General features: G+C 36.5%; 1 protein-coding gene across 1 annotated transcript in view; it reads right to left on the minus strand.

Annotated features, from left to right (window-relative positions):
• COG5 (component of oligomeric golgi complex 5) overlaps positions 1-20,806 on the minus strand; it is a 370,641-nt gene that overhangs the window by 107,510 nt on the left and 242,325 nt on the right. Inside the window, exon 11 of the mRNA XM_073009243.1 lies at positions 8,910-8,991. Within this exon, the coding sequence (XP_072865344.1) occupies positions 8,910-8,991 (82 nt within the window). The remainder of the gene's footprint in view (positions 1-8,909; positions 8,992-20,806) is intronic.

Here is a 20,806-nt window from a genome sequence, read left to right on the forward strand (position 1 = left end):
TTACCTTAAAGGACTTTCCAGGTCATGGCACGGAAAGGGGGAAAATACCCTTCTTTGTATTCCCTCCCTTCCAGAACAGCCAAACAGAAGCAACTAGAGTTCACAGAACAGAATACCAGAGAGAACAGAGGTGCACAGAGAATTCCAGAGATGTGCAAAGGGTTTATCTTGAGTATTCAGCAAAGCACTGATCAGCATTAAACTTCCAGAGTTTGAGGGAAAACTATGAAAAAGGTTTAGAGGGAACATCCTGTTACATTCACATAAGATTGAGAATAGTCCCTATTCTCTAAAGCCAGGCTGGAAAACCTCATAATTCACAGGGTATTAATTTGAGGGTATTAAGAAGAGTGCTGCCTTGTAACTGGGAAATAAATAGCAGATTATTACTGCTTCGAATTCGCTAATAAACCTTAAAGCAAGACTCAAAAGGATCAAACTGTTTTTAAGTAATCTGATAGTATCAGTATTAGAGATGACAAAATTAATCAGCCCCAAACAAGGTTAAGTTCATAAGGTCTAATATCCAATAAAAATTATTAGACATGCAAATAAGTAGAAAAATATCACATCTGATGGAAAGAAAATTCAACCAAACAAGAACCCAGAATTGACATAGATGTTAGAATGAGCGGATGAGGGCATTTCCATCTCTGTCTTATTCTGTAGAGTTCAACTCACTTATTCTTTCTGTGATTTCCTTAGTTTACCTTCTATAATTTCTACTAAAAATGTACTAAAACAATAAATAATAAACAATATTGGAAGATATAATGGTTAAAGACTTGAAATTTTTCAAGTATGCTAATGGCTTTTTTCACTTTTTTTTGAGACAGAGTCTCGCTCTGTCGCTAGGCCGGAGTGCAGTGGGGCCATCTCAGCTCACTGCAACCTCTGCCTCCTAGGTTCAAGTGATTCCCCTGTCTCAGCCTCCCAAGCAGCTGGGACTACAGGCGTGCGCCACCACACACAGCTAATTTTTTGTAATTTAGTAAAGACGGGGTTTCACCATGTTGGTCAGGATGGTCTTGATCTCCTGACCTTGTGATCTGCCCACCTTGGCTTCCCAAAGTGCTGGGATTACAGGCGTGAGCCACAGCGCCTGTCCGCTAATGGCTTTTTTCTTTGTAGATTCCTGTCATATTGAAAGAAGAAATATTCAAAGTATAAATTAAATGTACTCATTTAAAGAAAGAAAACAAAATGATAGCCACCCCAAGGTTTTAAAAAACTTTTTAGAGTGATAAAGCACATTTTAAATTAATATGTTACAACAGATGCATTACAACTACAGCCATAAATGATTTTTTTGTTTTTGTTGTTTTGGCTTAAACAGCAAAAATTTATTTCTCACAGTTCTGGAGGCTACATACAAGTCTAAGATAAAGGTTCTGGTAGGGCTGAGTTTCTCTTCCTGGCTTGCTGATGGCCTCCCTCTTGCTAAGTGCTCTCATGACCTTTCCTTGTGCCTGGAAGAATCAATATCGTGAAAATGGCCATACTGCCCAAGGTAATTTATAGATTCAATGCCATCCCCATCAAGCTACCAATGAGCTTCTTCACAGAATTGGAAAAAACTGCTTTAAAGTTCATACGGAACCAAAAAAGAGCCCGCATCTCCAAGACAATCCTAAGTCAAAAGAACAAAGCTGGAGGCATCACGCTACCTGACTTCAAACTATACTACAAGGCTACAGTAACCAAAACAGCATGGTACTGGTACCAAAACAGAGATATAGACCAATGGAACAGAACAGAGTCCTCAGAAATAATACCACACATCTACAGCCATCTGATCTTTGACAAACCTGAGAGAAACAAGAAATGGGGAAAGGATTCCCTATTTAATAAATGGTGCTGGGAAAATGGGCTAGCCATAAGTAGAAAGCTGAAACTGGATCCTTTCCTTACTCCTTATACGAAAATTAATTCAAGATGGATTAGAGACTTAAATGTTAGACCTAATACCATAAAAATCCTAGAGGAAAACCTAGGTAGTACCATTCAGGACATAGGCATGGGCAAAGACTTCATGTCTAAAACACCAAAAGCAACAGCAGCAAAAGCCAAAATTGACAAATGGGATCTCATTAAACTAAAGAGCTTCTGCACAGCAAAAGAAACTACCATCAGAGTGAACAGGCAACCTACAGAATGGGAGAAAATTTTTGCAATCTACTCATCTGACAAAGGGCTAATATCCAGAACCTACAAAGAACTCAAACAAATTTACAAGAAAAAAACAAACAACCCCATCAAAAAGTGGGCAAAGGATATGAACAGACATTTCTCAAAAGAAGACATGCATACAGCCAACAGACACATGAAAAAATGCTCATCATCACTGGCCATCAGAGAAATGCAAATCAAAACCACAATGAGATACCATCTCACACCAGTTAGAATGGCGATCATTAAAAAGTCAGGAAACAACAGGTGCTGGAGAGGATGTGGAGAAATAGGAACACTTTTACACTGTTGGTGGGATTGTAAACTAGTTCAACCATTATGGAAAACAGTATGGCGATTCCTCAAGGATCTAGAACTAGATGTACCATATGACCCAGCCATCCCATTACTAGGTATATACCCAAAGGATTATAAATTATGCTGCTATAAAGACACATGCACACGTATGTTTATTGCGGCACTATTCACAATAGCAAAGACTTGGAATCAACCCAAATGTCCATCAGTGACAGATTGGATTAAGAAAATGTGGCACATATACACCATGGAATACTATGCAGCCAGAAAAAAGGATGAGTTTGTGTCCTTTGTAGGGACATGGATGCAGCTGGAAACCATCATTCTCAGCAAACTATCACAAGAACAGAAAACCAAACACCGCATGTTCTCACTCATAGGCGGGAACTGAACAATGAGATCACTTGGACTCGGGAAGGGGAACATCACACACCGGGGCCTATCATGGGGAGGGGGGAGGGGGGAGGGATTGCATTGGGAGTTATACCTGATGTAAATGACGAGTTGATGGGTGCAGCACACCAACATGGCACAAGTATACATATGTAGCAAACCTGCACGTTGTGCACATGTACCCTACAACTTGAAGTTTAATAATAATAAATAAATTAAAAAAAAAAAAAAAAAAAAAGAAAACCAAAAAAAAAAAAAAAAAAAAAAGACAGAGTGATTAAGCTCTCTGGCGTCACTTCTTATAAGGACAGTAATCCTATAAGATCAGGGCCCACCCTTGTGACCTCATTTAACCTTAATTACTTCCATAAAGGCCCTATCTCCAATTACAGTTACACTGGGGGTTAGGACTTCAGTGTATGAATCAGAAGAAGGGGCACATAAACATTTAGTCCATAACAAAAATGTTTTAGATATTTTCAACTATTTTTTTCTAACTTTTTTCTTTTTCCATTCCTCTCTTGGCTCTGAAACTCCAATTACACATATGTTAGACTGCTTGATGTGTCCCATGGGTCCTAAGACTCTAATACTTTTTTAAGTTTGTTTGTAAATCTTGGTCCTTTATTTTGAATTATGTCTATGGCTATATCTTCTAGCTTCACTGATTTTTTTTTTTTTTTTTTTTTTCTACTCAGGGTTAAATCTGCATGTAGTCCTATTTGGTGAAATAATTTCAGATACTATATTTCTCATATGTGGAGGTTCCATTTGATTCTTCTTTATATTGTCCATTTCTCTAATTATGTTTATGCTATTTTTAAAATATTTGAGCACATTTACAACAACTATAAGAAGTGTTTTAAAATTCCTACTCTGCTTATACTACTGATTCTTCAGCTTCTCTGTTTCTACTGGTTATGGTCATTTTCCTGCTTCTTCTCATGTCCACTCATTTTAATTGGAGGCTGAATATGTGATATTACATTGTTAAGTGACAGATTTTGTTGTAATCCTTTAAAGAATTCTGGACTCAACTTAGTAAGAATGGTAAACTATATATTGATTTCCATTTTTTGTGTGTGTGCAGCTATCTGGAAATTGCCAGGTAGAAAGTTGGGGTGATTTTAGCGTTCAATTTGTTTTGCTTTATCTGGGATCACAGTTCTACATTGTCTGTTGCAACCAATGTCTGAAAACAGGTGTTTCATAAATTTTACTTACTATTCTAGTTTATAACAGGAGGACATCTAAGGTAGCAGTTACCTTTCCACGTATGGAAGTAAAAATTAATTAAATGACCTTTTTTCTTTCTTTTCAAAATTTACGTGATTTTGGATCCAACACAACTAATCCCTAATTTATTATGCTGAGTGATAAGAAACTGGTTTTCTCCATTTTCAAAAAACATCGCTGGACATGGTAGTGCTTCTGTAGGCCCCGCTACTCAGGAGGCCATGGCAGGACGGTCACTTGAGGCCCGGAGTTCAAGGCTGCAGTGTGCAATGACTGTGCCTGTGAATAGTCACTGCACTTCGGCCTGGGAAACACAGTGAGACTCCATTTCAAAAACAAACAAACAAACAAACAAACATACAAAAAGCTGAAAAGCATAATTTTTCAGAAAAGAGTGAACACTCTGATGTTGTAGAGTGTGACATGTTGGAAAAGATCCACGCAGGCAAGCTTACAGTTAGACAAATGAGAGATAAGGAGAATGAGGTGGCAGGATAGCATAGACAAGACAAAAAATTGTGTCAACACTGAAAAATTGGTGCCTCTGTGAAGTTTTGTGATATAAATAGAAGACAGATTTTGATTTTACCTACCTTATGCTGGAATAATTACTTATACTATTTTAAATATTTTTAAAGTGTATAACTAAAGGTTAGATTATGTGAGCTATGGCTTAATAGCAACAACAGGGATTTATATATGTTTACATAAAACTTTGCAATAACAATTTTTCTTTAGGAATATCTTTTCTATGCAAAATGCCATAGATCATTCAAATATCCAAAGAAAACTAGCAATGCTCCTGGTTCCCCTCTTAGTGTGAATGGTAGGAAATATAATCTTGTTTTGTTCGACTGAATTTTTATCTAAACATTAGCAACACTAAGAGATCTCAAGATTGAGTAATCAGCACAAGGAAACCCCAACTAGCCTAGGTCATGATGCATATCAAGTGTGTCTTTCTGGTTGTCCAAGTCTAAAACTGGTTGTAGTTGCAGGTTAGGTTGGTCAGTAAATGAAGATCTATTTCATTGTCTAGTATCTTAAAGGATAAGTATGGAAAGAGAGATCAGAGGGAGGTATAATTAAAGGTATAAATATGGGTCCCCTCTGTCACACTGTAAGATGAGATCCTCTCCATAATTACAGGACTCTTTGAGAGAAAGGAGATGAGAATGTTTAAGAAAAACTTCCCATTGATTTTTTTGGAAGCTCAGTGAACAGAAAACCGTGATTGTTAAAGTACAGTAAACTGAGTCCTTCCCGGTAAACTGAGTCCAAACAAAGTTAAAACAGGACTTCTTCTACACCCCCACCTCCCAGTAATGATTACCATCAGAAGGCACCTCTTTACCCAACTTAGACATCAGGGTTTCAAAGGGCTTCCATAAGTGAGTTTTACATTTGCTTTCTTTTATTCCAAAAACTGAGACTTTCATATTTGTAAGAAATCACCAATAACTACTAGAACTAATAAGTAAGATTGGCAAAGTCAAAGGACACAAAATCAAAATACAAGTATCAATTGCATTTCTCTGTTTTAAAAATCAACAATTATAAAGTAAAATGAAAAAATAACATATAGAATAGCATCAAAATATATAAAACAGTGATAAATTTAATAAAAGATTTGTTAGAACTGCATGCTAAAAACTATAAAGCATTTATAACAGAAAATGTAAAAGTCCTAAATAAATAGAATGATATAGCATGTGGATCAGAAGACTCAATATTAAACTGTGAATTCATCACATATTGATCTGTAGTTTCAATGCAATCCTCATCAAAATCCCAGGAGTCAATTATTGTAGGAACGAAATTCTGAAATATATATGGAAATGCAAACGACCTATGGTAACCAAAATTACTTTGATAAAGAACAAAATAGGACTTTGAGTACTGTGACGAAAACCCTGTTGTACTGATGTAAACACAGACATTCAGAAAAATGGAACCAAACAGAGTCCAGAAATAGTCTTACTTATAGATAACAAAATGATTTTCAACAAAAGTTCCCAAGAAGTCAATAGGCAGAGAATAATTTTTTGGAGCCACGTGTTCTAAAAGAAATGAACGTTGAGATAACTCACAACATATACGAAAATTAACACAAACCTAGTAAAATTTCTAAAATAAAATGTGAGAAGAAATGCTTCTGACTTTGGGTTAGGCAATAATTTTTAGGTCAAAAAAAGTATAAATTATTTATAACTTTGATACATTGAATTTGATCAGGATTTTAAAATTTTTTCCTTTGGAAGGCACTGTTAAGAAAACAAAAAGCCAAGCCACATTCTAGGGGAAAATATCTTCAAAACATGCAACTAAGGAAGTACTCTGAACCCAGAATATGCAAAGATTCCCTGGGACTCAGTAAGAGAACAAGAAATACAATAAAAACAGAGGGCAATCCTTTAGACAAACACAAAACCAAAAAAGTTATACAGATGGCATCTAAGCCTGGGAAAATGTGGTCAGCATCTGCTATGGTCTGAATGGTTTTATCTCCCCAAATACGTATGTTGAAACCTACTCACCAATGTGATGGGGTTAGGAAGTGGGTTCTCTCGGAGGTGATAAGGTCAGGGAAAGAAAGTCCTCATGAATGAGATTAGTGCACTTACAAAAGAGGCTCAGACAGCTTCCCTATCCTTTTCTAACATGTGAGGACACAGTCAGAAGGCACAGTCTATGAACCAGGAAACAGGCCCTCACCAGATACTGAATCTTCCAGTACCTTGATGTTAGACTTGCCAGCATCCAAAACTGTGAGAAATAAATTTCTGTTGTGTATAAGTTGCCCAGTCTGTGGTATTTTGTAGCAGCCCAAATGAACTAAGAAAGCAACATTAGTCTAGTGGAAGCTAAAACCCCAGTAAAAAAACTAGTACACACCCAATGGAATGACTAAAATTAACCGACAATATCATGGATTGGCAAAAATGTAGAGCAACTGGAACTATCACATATTGTTGATGGAAATGCAAAATGATATATTCATTTTGGAATATAGCACTGCAGTTTCTGTAAAGTTAAACAACATTTACCAAATAATTGAGCAATTCCACTCTTACATATTTGCACAAGAGAAGGAACACATATGTCTTCAAAAGAGATATATCTATGTAAATAACTGTAACTTTATTCATAATAATTCAACTTGTTTCCCAACTGCGGAATGGATAAAAAATTGTGGTATATATCTACACAATTGAATACAAATTAAGCAATTTAAAAGGAAATGGACTACCGATATATGCAACAACATGGAAGGATCTTAATTACGCTGACAATCAAATAATGCATACTATATAATTCTAGTTGTTGCCAGGACCCAGGGAGTGAAGGTAGCAAATAAACTGCAAAAGTACATATGGAAAAATGGGGATGATGGAAATATTCTATATCTTAATTGTAATGCTGGTCATATGAATGTAAACATTTGTCAAATGTCATAGAATTTTATGTTTAAAATTGGTGACTTTTACTGCATATAAGTTATAGCTCAATAAAGCTGACCAAAAACAAAAACCAAGGAAATATACAATATTTATTCCCTCCCAAAATGAGCAGTGTGATTCACAAGTAAATGGAATAGGCTGGGCGCAGCGGCTCATGCCTGTAATCCCAGCACTTTGGGAAGCTGAGGTGGGCCGATCATTTGAGGTCAGGAGTTCGAGACCAGCCTGACCAACATGGTGAAACCCCGTCTTTACCAAAAATACAAATAAATAAATAAATAAATAAATAAATAAATAAATAAAACAGCCAGGTGTGGTGGCTACTAGTCCCAGCTATTAGGGAGGCTGAGGCAGAAGAAATGCTTGAACCCAGGAGGCAGAGGTGGCAGTGAGCCGAGATCACGCGACTGCACTCCAGCCTGGGTGACAGAGCGAGACTCCGTCTCAAAAAAACAAAACAAAACACAACACAACAAGTAAATGGGATAAATGGATCCTAATACACTATCAGCTTAAGTTCTGTTTCACTACAAATATATGAAGACCTCTTTTTGGTTACTGTCTTACTACGTACTTCATTAGAAATACGTAGAGAGGCAAGCAGACTAGTTTATTTAACTCTGGGCTGGCGGGGGAAGGGCAGTGACTAAACAATATTTAGCACTTCTAATAAATGCTTGTGAATAAAAATTTAAATAGAAATGAACTAAACACTTTTTTTAAAGGCCTAGGTACATTATATGCTCTTACCTAAAGTATTTAGAGAAACACACGCATAAGATATTAGCTGGTTCGCATATTTCATTGTGTAGACCTACCATGCCATTATTTCACGATATAAAGAAATTAAGAAAAAGTTTTGTGGAACATATTTGAATGACCAACTTTTAATTCATGATGTAGATATTTCATCTGTTTATTCATTAAATCTTCATTTTTAACAATAAACAATTTGCAAAGTCTCTGTATTTTTATCTTTCAGTTATAATTCTAAAAGCATGAACTAAATTTTTCCACATTAACTGCTTTATACACTCTACATAGGAAAAATTCAGACAGAGTTCTTCTGATGTCTGAATAATAAGATATTGATATATTCTTCTGGAGAATTTTATTCTAAATATTAATTACAAAAATGTGTAAAAATTTTGTTTACTGATTATATGTCTAAGAGATTCCAGATTAAACATCTAGACAGAATGACAATTAGCCAGGAATTTTAAAATAGCAATACAAATGTTTTGTAAACTAATACAGCAAAGCTTCTTGACATAAAATGATAAAATAACTAAAAACTTTGAAATTAATTTGCAAAATAAGTAATAAACTTACAGTTTGTCGCCATATGAAATTGAGAAGAAAGTGCCTGAGTAACTGAATTCCAAAATGTGTAGAAAATTTCAGGTTGTCCATCCTGTGAACAACAACAAACAAAAATTTTTAAAACAGAAAAAAAACCAAAAAACCCTATTTCATTTATTTTAAGAAATCATAATGGGTAACATGTAACCTTGAAAATTTATTTAAAATTTAAATAAAAAATTTAGACATCTAACCATCAAACAATATAATTATTAATTAAATGGAAATATAAAGATGATTCAAATTATGTCTCATGTTCAAGAAGTCAGTCATTATTCTTCTCTGCCATGTAATAGCTGGTATAACCTTGGGCATGTTGCTTAGCCATTCGGGGCCTTTGTTCTTCATATGAAAAATGGTGATAACATTGCAAGATTATTATGAGGATTAAACAAATTAATAAAAGTCTTGGGACAATGCCGTCTGACATATAATAAACTCTCAATGAATGCTAGCTATTATTATTATAATTATTACTGTCATCGTCATTTTTTTAAATACAGAGGGCAATTTGTGTGACTATAACAAAATGATAGACAAAAACATGCTTACATCAAGGATAACTAACAAGAAACCATTCACTATTACAAAAGAGAATGGCTGAAGCCTAGATATAGTTTTTAAAAAACTCACAGGAATTACTACTACTCAGTTTAGCACCATACTTTCATTCAACTTGGAATATATGTTTTAAAAAGCAAGCCCTACAAAGAAAAGGCAAATACTAATTAAAGTATCATTTGTTAAAGAAAGACAAAGAACTTTAACACTGTTAAAATAGAATTACACTCTTAGAAATTTTGCCAAATACTTTAAGATACATCTATATGTGTGGTATACAATATAACACTGCCAATATTCTACTATTTTTGCAGCCAAAAATGCCAACTTCATATGGTTCAAAGTAATATTTTAAGGCTGGGCACAGTGGCTCACACCTGTAATCCCAGCACTTTGGGAGGCCGAGGCGGGCGGACCACCTGAGGTCAGGAGTTTGAGACCAGCCTGGTCAACATGGTGAAACCCTGTCTCTACGAAAAATACAAAAATTAGCCAGGTATGGTGGCTCATGCCTGTACTCCCAGCTACTAGGGAGACTGAGGCAGGAGAATCGCTTAAATCCAGGAGGCTGAGGTTGCAGTGAGCTGAGATTGCGCCACAGCACTTCAGCTTCGGCAATAGAGCAAGACTCGGTCTCAAAAACAAAAACAAAGAGTATAAATAAAATAAAATATGTCTAATGTTAAAATATTGCTATAGTCCCAAAAATAAAATTATAATTTTGGACAAATGAACAAAATAACCAGTGAAAAATACTGATTTGTGACTTTTATTCCTGTGTACACTTTCATTTTATTAATTGTTCCTTTTTAAAATGAGTCTTATGATTGTGAATTTACTCAAGAACTGTTTATCATAAACAAGGCAAATCAAATCACCATTGATTTCTTATGCAACGATCAGAAAACACATTCAGATTCCTAAGATTTTATGTATTATGTCTTGCATATCTTAAAGTAGATGCTTTTCATCATGTTAAAGAAGTATAATATACTACATTAACAGAATGAAGGACTAAAACCACATGGTCGTCTCAATTAATGCAGAAAAAGCATTCAACAAAATTTAACACCATCTGATGATAAAAATACTTAACAAACTAGGACTGGAAGGAAATTACATCAACATAATTTGACCACATGAGAAAAATCTACAGCTAACATCCTACTCCATGGTGCAAAACAGAAAGCTTTCCCTCTAAGATCAGGAACAAGGCCAGGATACCCACTCTTACCACTTCTATACAATATAGTACTAGGAGTCCTGCCAGAAGGACCAAGCAAGAAAAAGAAATAAAAAGCATCCAAATTGGAATGGAAGAAGTAAAATTATATCTGTTTTTAGATGATATGATCTTGTATATAGATAATCCTAGACTCCTCAAAAAGGCCTGTTAAAATAATAACTGAATTCAGCAAAGTTGTAGGCTACAAAATCAACACATAACAATTAGTGTATTTCTACAAACTAACAATGAAGTATCCAGAAAAAAATGAAGAAAACTACCCTATTTTTATAACAGTATCCAAAAGAATACTTAGGAATAAACTTATTCAAAAAGGTAAAAAACTTGTATACTGAAAACCACACAATATTGTTGAAAGAAATTAAAGAAGACACAAGTAAATGGAAAGCATCCTGTGTTATGGATTGCAAGACCTAATATTGTTAAAATGTCCATACTCCCCAAATGATCTGTAGATTCTCAAAATCTCAATGGTACTTTTGCAGAAATAAAAAAAAATACTAAAATTTATATAGAATCTCCAGGGATCCCAAATATCCAAATATCTTTCTTGAGGAAAAACAAACAAACAAAGCCAGAGGCCTCAGACTTCCTGACTTCCAAGACATATTACAGAGCCAGGTGCAGTGGAACATACCTGTAGTCTCAGCTACTTGGAGGATGAGGTGGGAGAACTGCTTGCGCCTGGGCATTTGCAGCCAGCCTGGGCAACAAAGGCAGAGCTTATCTCTAAAAACCGAAATAAAACCCATCCAAATAGAAAAAAACCCCCATATTACCAAGCTTCAGTAATCAAAACAGTATGGTACCAACATACAGATAGACATATGGATCAATGGAGTAGAGAGACAAAAAAATAAAATAAACCATCAAGTATACGGTCATACAATCTTCAACAAGGGTGCCAAGGCTACACAATAGGAAAAGGACAGTCTCTTCAATAAATGCTGCTGGGAAAACTAGATACACACATGCAAAAGAATAAACTTGAACCTTTACCTGATGCCATACATAAAAAACTAACTGAAAATGGATTAAGTACCTAAATCTAAGACCTGAAATTATAACTCCTAGAAAACAACATAGAAGGAAAGCTCTATGACACTGGATTTGGCAATACGTCTTGTATAGGATACCATAAACACAGGTAAAATAGACAAACTGGAAAAAGCAGAAATAGACAAACTGGACTACACTTAACTTGAAAATTTCTGTATAGCAAAGGAAACAACCAATAGAGTAAAAAGTCAACCTACAGAATGGGGGAAAACATTTGCTAACCATATATCTAATAAGGAGTTAATATTCAGAATATATAAATGGCTCTGACAATTCAACAATAAAAAAACAAGTATCATGATTTAAAAAGAGGCAAAGGACTTGAGTAGACACTTCTCCAAAGCAAATAAATAAATGGCAGGCCAACAAGCACATGAAAAGATGCTCAGTATCACTAATCATCATGGCAATGCATATCAAAACTATACTGAGATGTCATCTCACATCCATTAGGATGGCTACTATAAAAAACTGGTAAATAAAAAGTGTCAGCGAGGATGTGGAGAAACTGGAAACGTTGTACACTGTTGGTAGAAATGTAAAATAGTGTAGCCCCTATGGAAAACATTAGGCAGGTTACTCAAAATTATCATATGATCCAGCAATTCCACTTCTGGGTATTTAAGTAAAACAGCTGAAAGCAGGATCTTGAAGATTTATTTGAATACTCATGTTCACTGCAGCATTACTCGTAAGAGCCAAGAGGTGGTAACAACCCAAATGTCTATTAAAGAATGAATGGATAAAGAAAATGTAGTATATTCAATCAGGCATTTCTGAATGATGGGAATGTGCCTGAGAAATGCCTCATTAGGCAATTCTGTCATTGTGCAAAAATCACAGAATGTACTTATACAAACCTAGATGGGATAACATACTACACACATAGGTGTTATGTGATAGCCTATCACTCCTGGGCTACAAATTTGTACATGTTATTGTAATGAATACTGTAGGTAATTGTAACACAATAGTACATTTGTGTATCTAAACATCAAAAAGACACAGCAAATATACGGTATTACAGTCTTATGAGGCCACAGTTGTATGTGCAGCCTGTCATTGACTGAAATGTCATTATGTGGTGCATGACTGTACTTACAGTAGAACACCATTCAGCCTTAAAAGAGAAGGAAATCCTATCATATGCTACAACATGAATGAACCTTGAAGATGTTACACTAAGTGAAACAAGCCAGTCACAAAAAGATAAATACTGCAAGATTCTACTTATATGAAGTATCTAAAATGGTCAAACTCTTAGAAGCAGAAAGAATAATGGTAATTGCCAAGAGATTGGGGACAGGGGAAATGGATTAGTTACATCCCTTATTTTAAAAAGTTACTCTAACACATATTTTAGTACAATTATCATAGCCTGAGATTCTTTCCCCCATAAAACTCTTAAGAAATTTCACTAGTTAAAACAATAATAAAAACATATTTAAGGAAACTTTTTGGAAACAGAAAAAAAAATTATTTTATTTTTATTATTTTATTATGTTTCTATTATCATTATTTTTTTACGATGGAGTCTCGCTCTGTCGCCCAGGCTGGAATGCAGTGGTATGATCTTGGCTCACTGCAACTTCCATCTCCCAGGCTCAAGTGATTCTCCTGCCTCAGCCTCCTGAGTATCTGGGACTACAGGCATGTGCCACCACTGAAACGCCAGCTTTTTTTAGGTCTGAGCCTGCAGGCCTTTGGACAGGGACTACACCATTGGCTTTCCTGGCTTTCCAGCTTGCCGACTACAGAGCTACAGATCTATAGACTTGTCTCCATAATTCCACTGGCCAATTCCTTATTTTCTATATACAAATATATAACATTTCCTATTGGTTTTGTTTCTCTGAAGAACCCTGATACCCTAATACAGTTGTTGAATAAATCAATCAATCCCAAGGACTTGTCTAAATTAAGAGCTAGAGGCAGCTACTAAAGATATGTACTAAGAAGGACTCGTAGCTGGTGGAACAAGAAAGGATGTGAAAAGTCCTTGGGAGAGATAAAGAGAGATAAAGTAGATTCAGAGGGAATGGGAAAATATATAGGATAATAATAAAAAAGTGGATTTGGGGCTACGATAGGATGTTAAAGCAACAATTTTCTATATCTGTATACCCATCTGTTTATACAGATATGTATATGCTGTGTGTGTATGTATCCCTATACATACACATATAATAGTGTATATACATATACTATACTATATAATAGTATATCTTTATCTCCTACCAAATATAAAAAGATAGAATGTTAATTTTAATTATCAAAGGATAGTCAGAAATGTTATTGCCATGTGCAGTGCCTCATACCTGTAATTCCAACACTTTGGGAGGCCAAGGCGGGAGGATCGCTTGAGGCCAGGAGTTTAAGACCAGCCTGGGTAACATAGCGAGACCCCGTTTCTAGACAAAATTTTTAAAAATTAGCTGAGTGTGGGAGCATGTGCCTGTGGTCACAGCTACTTGGAAGGCTGAGGAAGGAGACTGCTTTAGCCCAGGAGTTCAAGGCTGCAGTGAGCCAGGATCGCACCACTGCACTCCAGCCTGGATTACAGAATAAGACCCTGTCTTTAAGAAAACAAAAACAAAATTTTATTGTCAAAACTGTATCACATAAATATAATTTCCTGCATAAAGAAAATATGAAGCTATATAAAAATCATTTTGCTTGTTTCAAGTAAGCTCAGCCTGTTACATATTTGCTTCTAAACATTTTGAAACAAAATTAATTGAACCACATTTTAAATAATTCAAGTAGATTTGAACTGGAAGGATATTTGACAATGATCTATTTATAACTGACTCCCAGTATGTCTTAAATGGAATCATGTTATCAGATCAATTCAGGGAAACATTTGCAATTTAAAGTATCTTTCTGGCCTTGTTTCTTGGTTATAAATACAAACATCATAATTCTGACTTTAAGAAACAATGAAATTTGGACTTTTGCCTGAGACCAACGTAAGCTGATAAAAAAAACCAGACACATATTATTACATATAAATAGAACAAAAGTAAAATATACTAAAATATCAGAACTTTTAAAGATAAATCGATTATTTAGAATTATGGCTTGGCCTTTATTTTAGTCATTGATTTCAACATAATTAAATGTATACAGAGAAACTTAGAATAATTAATACTTAAAATAGCTTTCAAAGCATATAATCTTTAGTTTTTCTCTTTATAACACCAAATTGATCATGGATTTCCTGGCTCAAATATATCTGACAGCTTCTTGCTGCACATAGAATAAGGCCAAACTTTCATGCTAACCTTCTTGCGCTGGGTATAGTGAACAGAGTATGGGCTTTCAAGTCAAATAACCTTGACTTAAATCCAAGGTCTACCACTTCTGCTGTGACTTTGGAAAGGTGACTTCATCTTTCTGAGCTTTTGATTTCCTCATGTAAATAGTAGGAATAATATTTTCATGGAATTTATTTTTTTATGAAGAATCAGGATCTCTTGAGCTAGATCTTTTTTTGTTTGTTTGTTTGTTTGAGATGGAGTCTCGCTCTGTTGCCCAGGCCAGAGTGCAGTGGCGCGATCTCGGCTCACTGCAACCTCTGCCTTCTGGGTTCAAGCAATTCTCCTGTCCAGGACTCCCGAGTAGATGGGACTACAGGTGCATGCCACCACACCCAGCTAACGGTACACAGAAGTGAGAAAAAGTGTTTTCTATCCTCTGAACAAAAAGTGAGCATTCAGGAAAGAGGGAAGACATAAGAATGGAAAGGAAGACAAGGATCAGATCAAGGTATGTCTACATTCATCATACAGATATGATAGTGAACTGCTTGAGAGTTTTAATAAGAGAATACCATGATAAAGCTGTGCTTTAAGAAAATCACTCTGTGCCGGATGCAATGGCTCACGCCTGTAATCCCAGCACTTTGGGAGGCCGAGGTGGGCAGATCATGAGGTCAGGAGATCGAGACCATCCTGATTAACATGATGAAACCCCGTCTCTACTAAAAATACAAAAAAATTAGCTGGGCATGGTGGCAGGTGCCTGTAGTCCCAGCTACTCGGGAGGCTAAGGCAGGAGAATGGCGTGAACCCGTGAGACGGAGATGGCAGTGAGCCAAGATCGCACCACTGCACTCCAACCTGGGTAACAGAGTGAGACACCATCTCAAAAAAAAAAAAAAAAGAAACAAACAAAAAGAAAATCACTCTGATCACTCTGATAATAATGTGGAAGATGAATAGTGTGTGGGGTGGTATCAAGTCTGCAGGCAATAAAGATCAGTTAGGAATTTACTGAAAAAATCTAGGCAAAAGGGACCTTTCTATGGCCACAGGGTAAGAGTGGGCAGCAGGAAAACTGATACAACTTGATGGGTCAGAAATGTACTTATGAATAACTAGGACTAAATATATTTATGAAGAACTAGGAGGATGAAGATTATGCAACCAAAATAGAATTTAAGAAGGAGCAGCAGGTGGACAAAGAAAGATGTGCTCTTTTAGATTTATGCTTCTGGAACCTGTGAGGCATCCAAGTGGAGATGACCTTGCTTGCCTCTTTTTTTTTTCTTTTGAGATGGAGTCCCACTCTGTTACCCAGGCTTGAGTACAGTGGCACGATCTCGGCTCCCTGAAGCTTCCGCCTCCAGGGTTCAAATGACAAAAGATTCCCGTGCCTCAGCCTCCTGAGCACCTGAGCAGCTAGTATTACAGGTGTCTGCCACCACACCCAGATAATTTTTTTACTTTTAGTAGAGATGGGGTTTCGCCATGTTGGCCAGGATGGTCTTGAACTCCTGACCTCACGTGATCTACCTGCCTAGGCCTCTGAAAGTGCTGGGATTACAGGCATGAGCCAACGCACCTGGCCACTGACTGCTTTTCAGCAAGATTTACGTTAAAAAAAGAGATTTAACTGTTATCAGCATTTAGAGGTGGTAGAAACTATTAGCCTGTGTGAGCTTTTCCATATATTGCATGTGGCATAGGAAGAAAATAATGTTGAGGGTGGGCCGTAGGGAATAAATCATTTAAAAGTTGGTGGAATGGTCAAGTGGGCTTCATCCCTGGGAGGCAAGGCTGGTTCAACATACACAAATCAATAAACGTAATCCAGCATATAAACAGAACCAAAGACAAAAACCACATGATTATCTCAATAGATGCAGAAAAGGCCTTTGACAAAATTCAACAGCCCTTCATGCTAAAAACTCTCAACAAATTCGGTATTGATGGAACGTATCTCAAAATAGTAAGACCTTTTTATGACAAACCCACAGCCAATATCATACTGAATGGGCAAAAACTGGAAAAATTCCCTTTGAAAACTGGCACAAGACAGGGATGTCCTCTCTCACCACTCCTATTCAACATGGTGTTGGAAGTTCTGGCTAGGGCAATCAGGCAAGAGAAAGAAATCAAGGGGATTCAGTTAGGAAAAGAAGAAGTCAAATTGTCCCTCTTTGCAGATGACATGACTGTATATTTAGAAAACCCCATCATCTCAGCCCAAAATCTCCTTAAGCTGATCAGCAACTTCAGCAAAGTCTCAGGATACAAAATTAATGTGCAAAAATCACAAGCATTCGTATACACCAGTAACAGACAAACAGAGAGCCAAATCATGAATGAACTTCCATTCACAATTGCTTCAAAGAGAATAAAATACCTAGGAATCCAACTTACAAGGGATGTAAAGGACCTCTTCAAGGAGAACTACAAACCACTGCTCAGTGAAATCAAAGAGGACACAAACAAATGGAAGAACATACCATGCTCATGGATAGGAAGAATCAATATCGTGAAAATGGCCATACTGCCCAAGGTAATTTATAGATGCAATGCCATTCCCATTAAGCTACCAATGAGTTTCTTCACAGAATTGGAAAAAACTGCTTTAAAGTTCATATGGAACCAAAAAAGAGCCCGCATTGCCAAGACAATCCTAAGTCAAAAGAACAAAGCTGGAGGCATCATGCTACCTGACTTCAAACTATACTACAAGGCTACAGTAACCAAAACAGCATGGTACTGGTACCAAAACAGAGATATAGACCAATGGAACAGAGTCCTCAGAAATAATACCACACATCTACAGCCATCTGATCTTTGACAAACCTGAGAAAAACAAGAAATGGGGAAAGGATTCCCTATTTAATAAATGGTGCTGGGAAAATGGGCTAGCCATAAGTAGAAAGCTGAAACTGGATCCTTTCCTTACTCCTTATACGAAAATTAATTCAAGATGGATTAGAGACTTAAATGTTAGACCTAAAACCATAAAAACCCTACAAGAAAACCTAGCTAATATCATTCAGGACATAGGCATGGGCAAGGACTTCATGACTAAAACACCAAAAGCAACAGCAACAAAAGCCAAAATTGACAAATGGGATCTCATTAAACTAAAGAGCTTCTGCACAGCAAAAGAAACTACCATCAGAGTGAACAGGCAACCTACAGAATGGGAGAACATTTTTGCAATCTACTCATCTGACAAAGGGCTAATATCCAGAACCTACAAAGAACTCAAACAAATGTACAAGAAAAAAACAACCCCATCAAAAAGTGGGCAAAGGATATGAACAGACATTTCTCAAAAGAAGACATGCATACAGCCAACAGATACATGAAAAAATGCTCGTCATCACTGGCCATCAGAGAAATGCAAATCAAAACTACAATGAGATGCCATCTCACACCTGTTAGAATGGCAATCATTAAAAAGTCAGGAAACAACAGGTGCTGGAGAGGATGTGGAGAAATAGGAACACTTTTACACTATTGGTGGGATTGTAAACTAGTTCAACCATTGTGGAAAACAGTATGGCGATTCCTCAAGGATCTAGAACTAGAAGTACCATACGATCCAGCCATCCCATTACTGGGTATATACCCAAAGGATTATAAATCATGCTGCTATAAAGACACATGCACACGTATGTTTATTGCGGCACTATTCACAATAGCAAAGACTTGGAATCAGCCCAAATGTCCATCAGTGACAGATTGGATTAAGAAAATGTGGCACATATACACCATGGAATACTATGCAGCCATAAAAAAAGATGAGTTTGTGTCCTTTGTAGGGACATGGATGTAGCTGGAAACCATCATTCTTAGCAAACTATCGCAGGAACAGAAAACCAAACACCGCATGTTCTCACTCACAGGTGGGAATTGATCAATGAGATCACTCGGACTCTGGAAGGGGAACATCACACACCGGGGCCTATCATGGGGAGGGGGGAGCGGGGAGGCATGGCATTGGGAGTTATACCTGATGTAAATGATGAGTTGATGGGTGCTGACGAGTTGATGGGTGCAGCACACCAACATGGCGCAAGTATACATATGTAACAAACCTGCACCGTTGTGCACATGTACCCTAGAACTTAAAGTATAATTTAAAAAACAAAAAATAAAAAACAAAACAAAACAAAAATAAAAGTTGGTGGAAGAAATGATTCAGAGTGGAGAGAGATGAGTGGGTGGAGATGATTATAAAATAAAGATTGAGCATAAGTTAATAATCACTGAAACTGGATGGCAGGTACATAGGGATTCACTGTCCTACACTTGAGTTCTATAGTTTGGTATGTGTTTGAAATTTTATAAATATTTTAAAAGGGAGGGGAGGAACAGGAGGAGGAATCAATAAAGGAATTCTGAAGAGTGAGAATACCTGAGGGAGGAGAGATTTAAGAAGTGGTCAATCACCTCAGAGGAGTGAAGTAAACATGGTCTGAGAAGTGGGCAGAAGGATTTGGCAGCTGGGTCACTAAGGTGCACTGAGCAACAACTGTTTCAGTAGAGTGAAACCCTGACATCAAAGGTGTGGGGCAAAAGAGAAGCAGGGAAGTAGAGATACCCGGTAGTTTGCTGAAACCCAAGTATGAGGGAAAAAAGTGTTTAGAAGAAAATAAAGGACTGAGGTTTTCACCGGGGCCTATCATGGGGAAGGGGGAGGGGGGAGGGATGGCATTGGGAGTTATACCTGATGTAAATGACGAGTTGATGGGTGCTGACGAGTTGATGGGTGCAGCACAGCAACATGGCACAAGTATACATATGTAACAAACCTGCATGTTATGCACATGTACCCTAGAACTTAAAGTATAATAATACAAAATAAATTAAAAAAAAAATTTAGATGGTAAAACACTGAAAAGAAGGAAGGAGGAAAGAAGTTGATACTGGAGAAAACCAAGATGGGATGATGTGGAATCAAAAAAAAAAGTTGAAAACTAAGCCTGAAAAAGAAGTAGATACCTTTGAGGCAGAATCGGGGAGGTGAGGATAAGCAATACAATTTTTTTTGGCCCTTGATACATTGTTTCTAAGTCACTGTGCTTATTGAGAGGAGGTCAGAGAGAAGCAGAGGGAGCTAAATTAAGATCAAAGGAAGGAGAGTGTGACTTAGCAAAAGGTCTGTGCCAGAGATCTCTGTGGATAAATCATGTTGTGAATAAGGAAGCCTGCCAATTTGATCAAAGAAACCAAGTATAAATGAATTTTAAATTAGTTCTTAATCATTTTCTGGATTCAAAGCAGAAGGATCCTGGCAAAGCAAATACAGTAAGGCAAAGAAAAATTTCTCTTTGTTGAAAAATAGCCTTCGGGGGAAACATTTTGCTGTCTCATTACAAAGAAGAAAGCTATGGAAATTAAATAGGAACTTCAAGCTGAACACCACAGAGCAAAATAAGAAACCCTATACATGTACAACCCTACACATACACTAAAGAGCAAAATAAGAAACCCAAAGAATTTCCATTAAAATCAAAATATTAGCTTTTACATATATATTGTTCAGCGAGAAAAAAAACAATATTTACAATGCAATTAACTTTTTGTTTTATAAAATAAGAGCTTAGATTAATGAGGTAGTCAAAGATAGTGAAAAGTAGTCAGATTTTAAATACATTTTGAAGGTAGAACAGAGCATTTATTAAAATATAACCAGATAAATACAAAGACTTTTTACAAAATAGTAACAGATGTTGTCTCTGTATGAAAGG

Source organism: Chlorocebus sabaeus, chromosome 21, assembly GCF_047675955.1.
Source record: "Chlorocebus sabaeus isolate Y175 chromosome 21, mChlSab1.0.hap1, whole genome shotgun sequence".
NCBI classification, from domain to species: domain Eukaryota; kingdom Metazoa; phylum Chordata; class Mammalia; order Primates; family Cercopithecidae; genus Chlorocebus; species Chlorocebus sabaeus.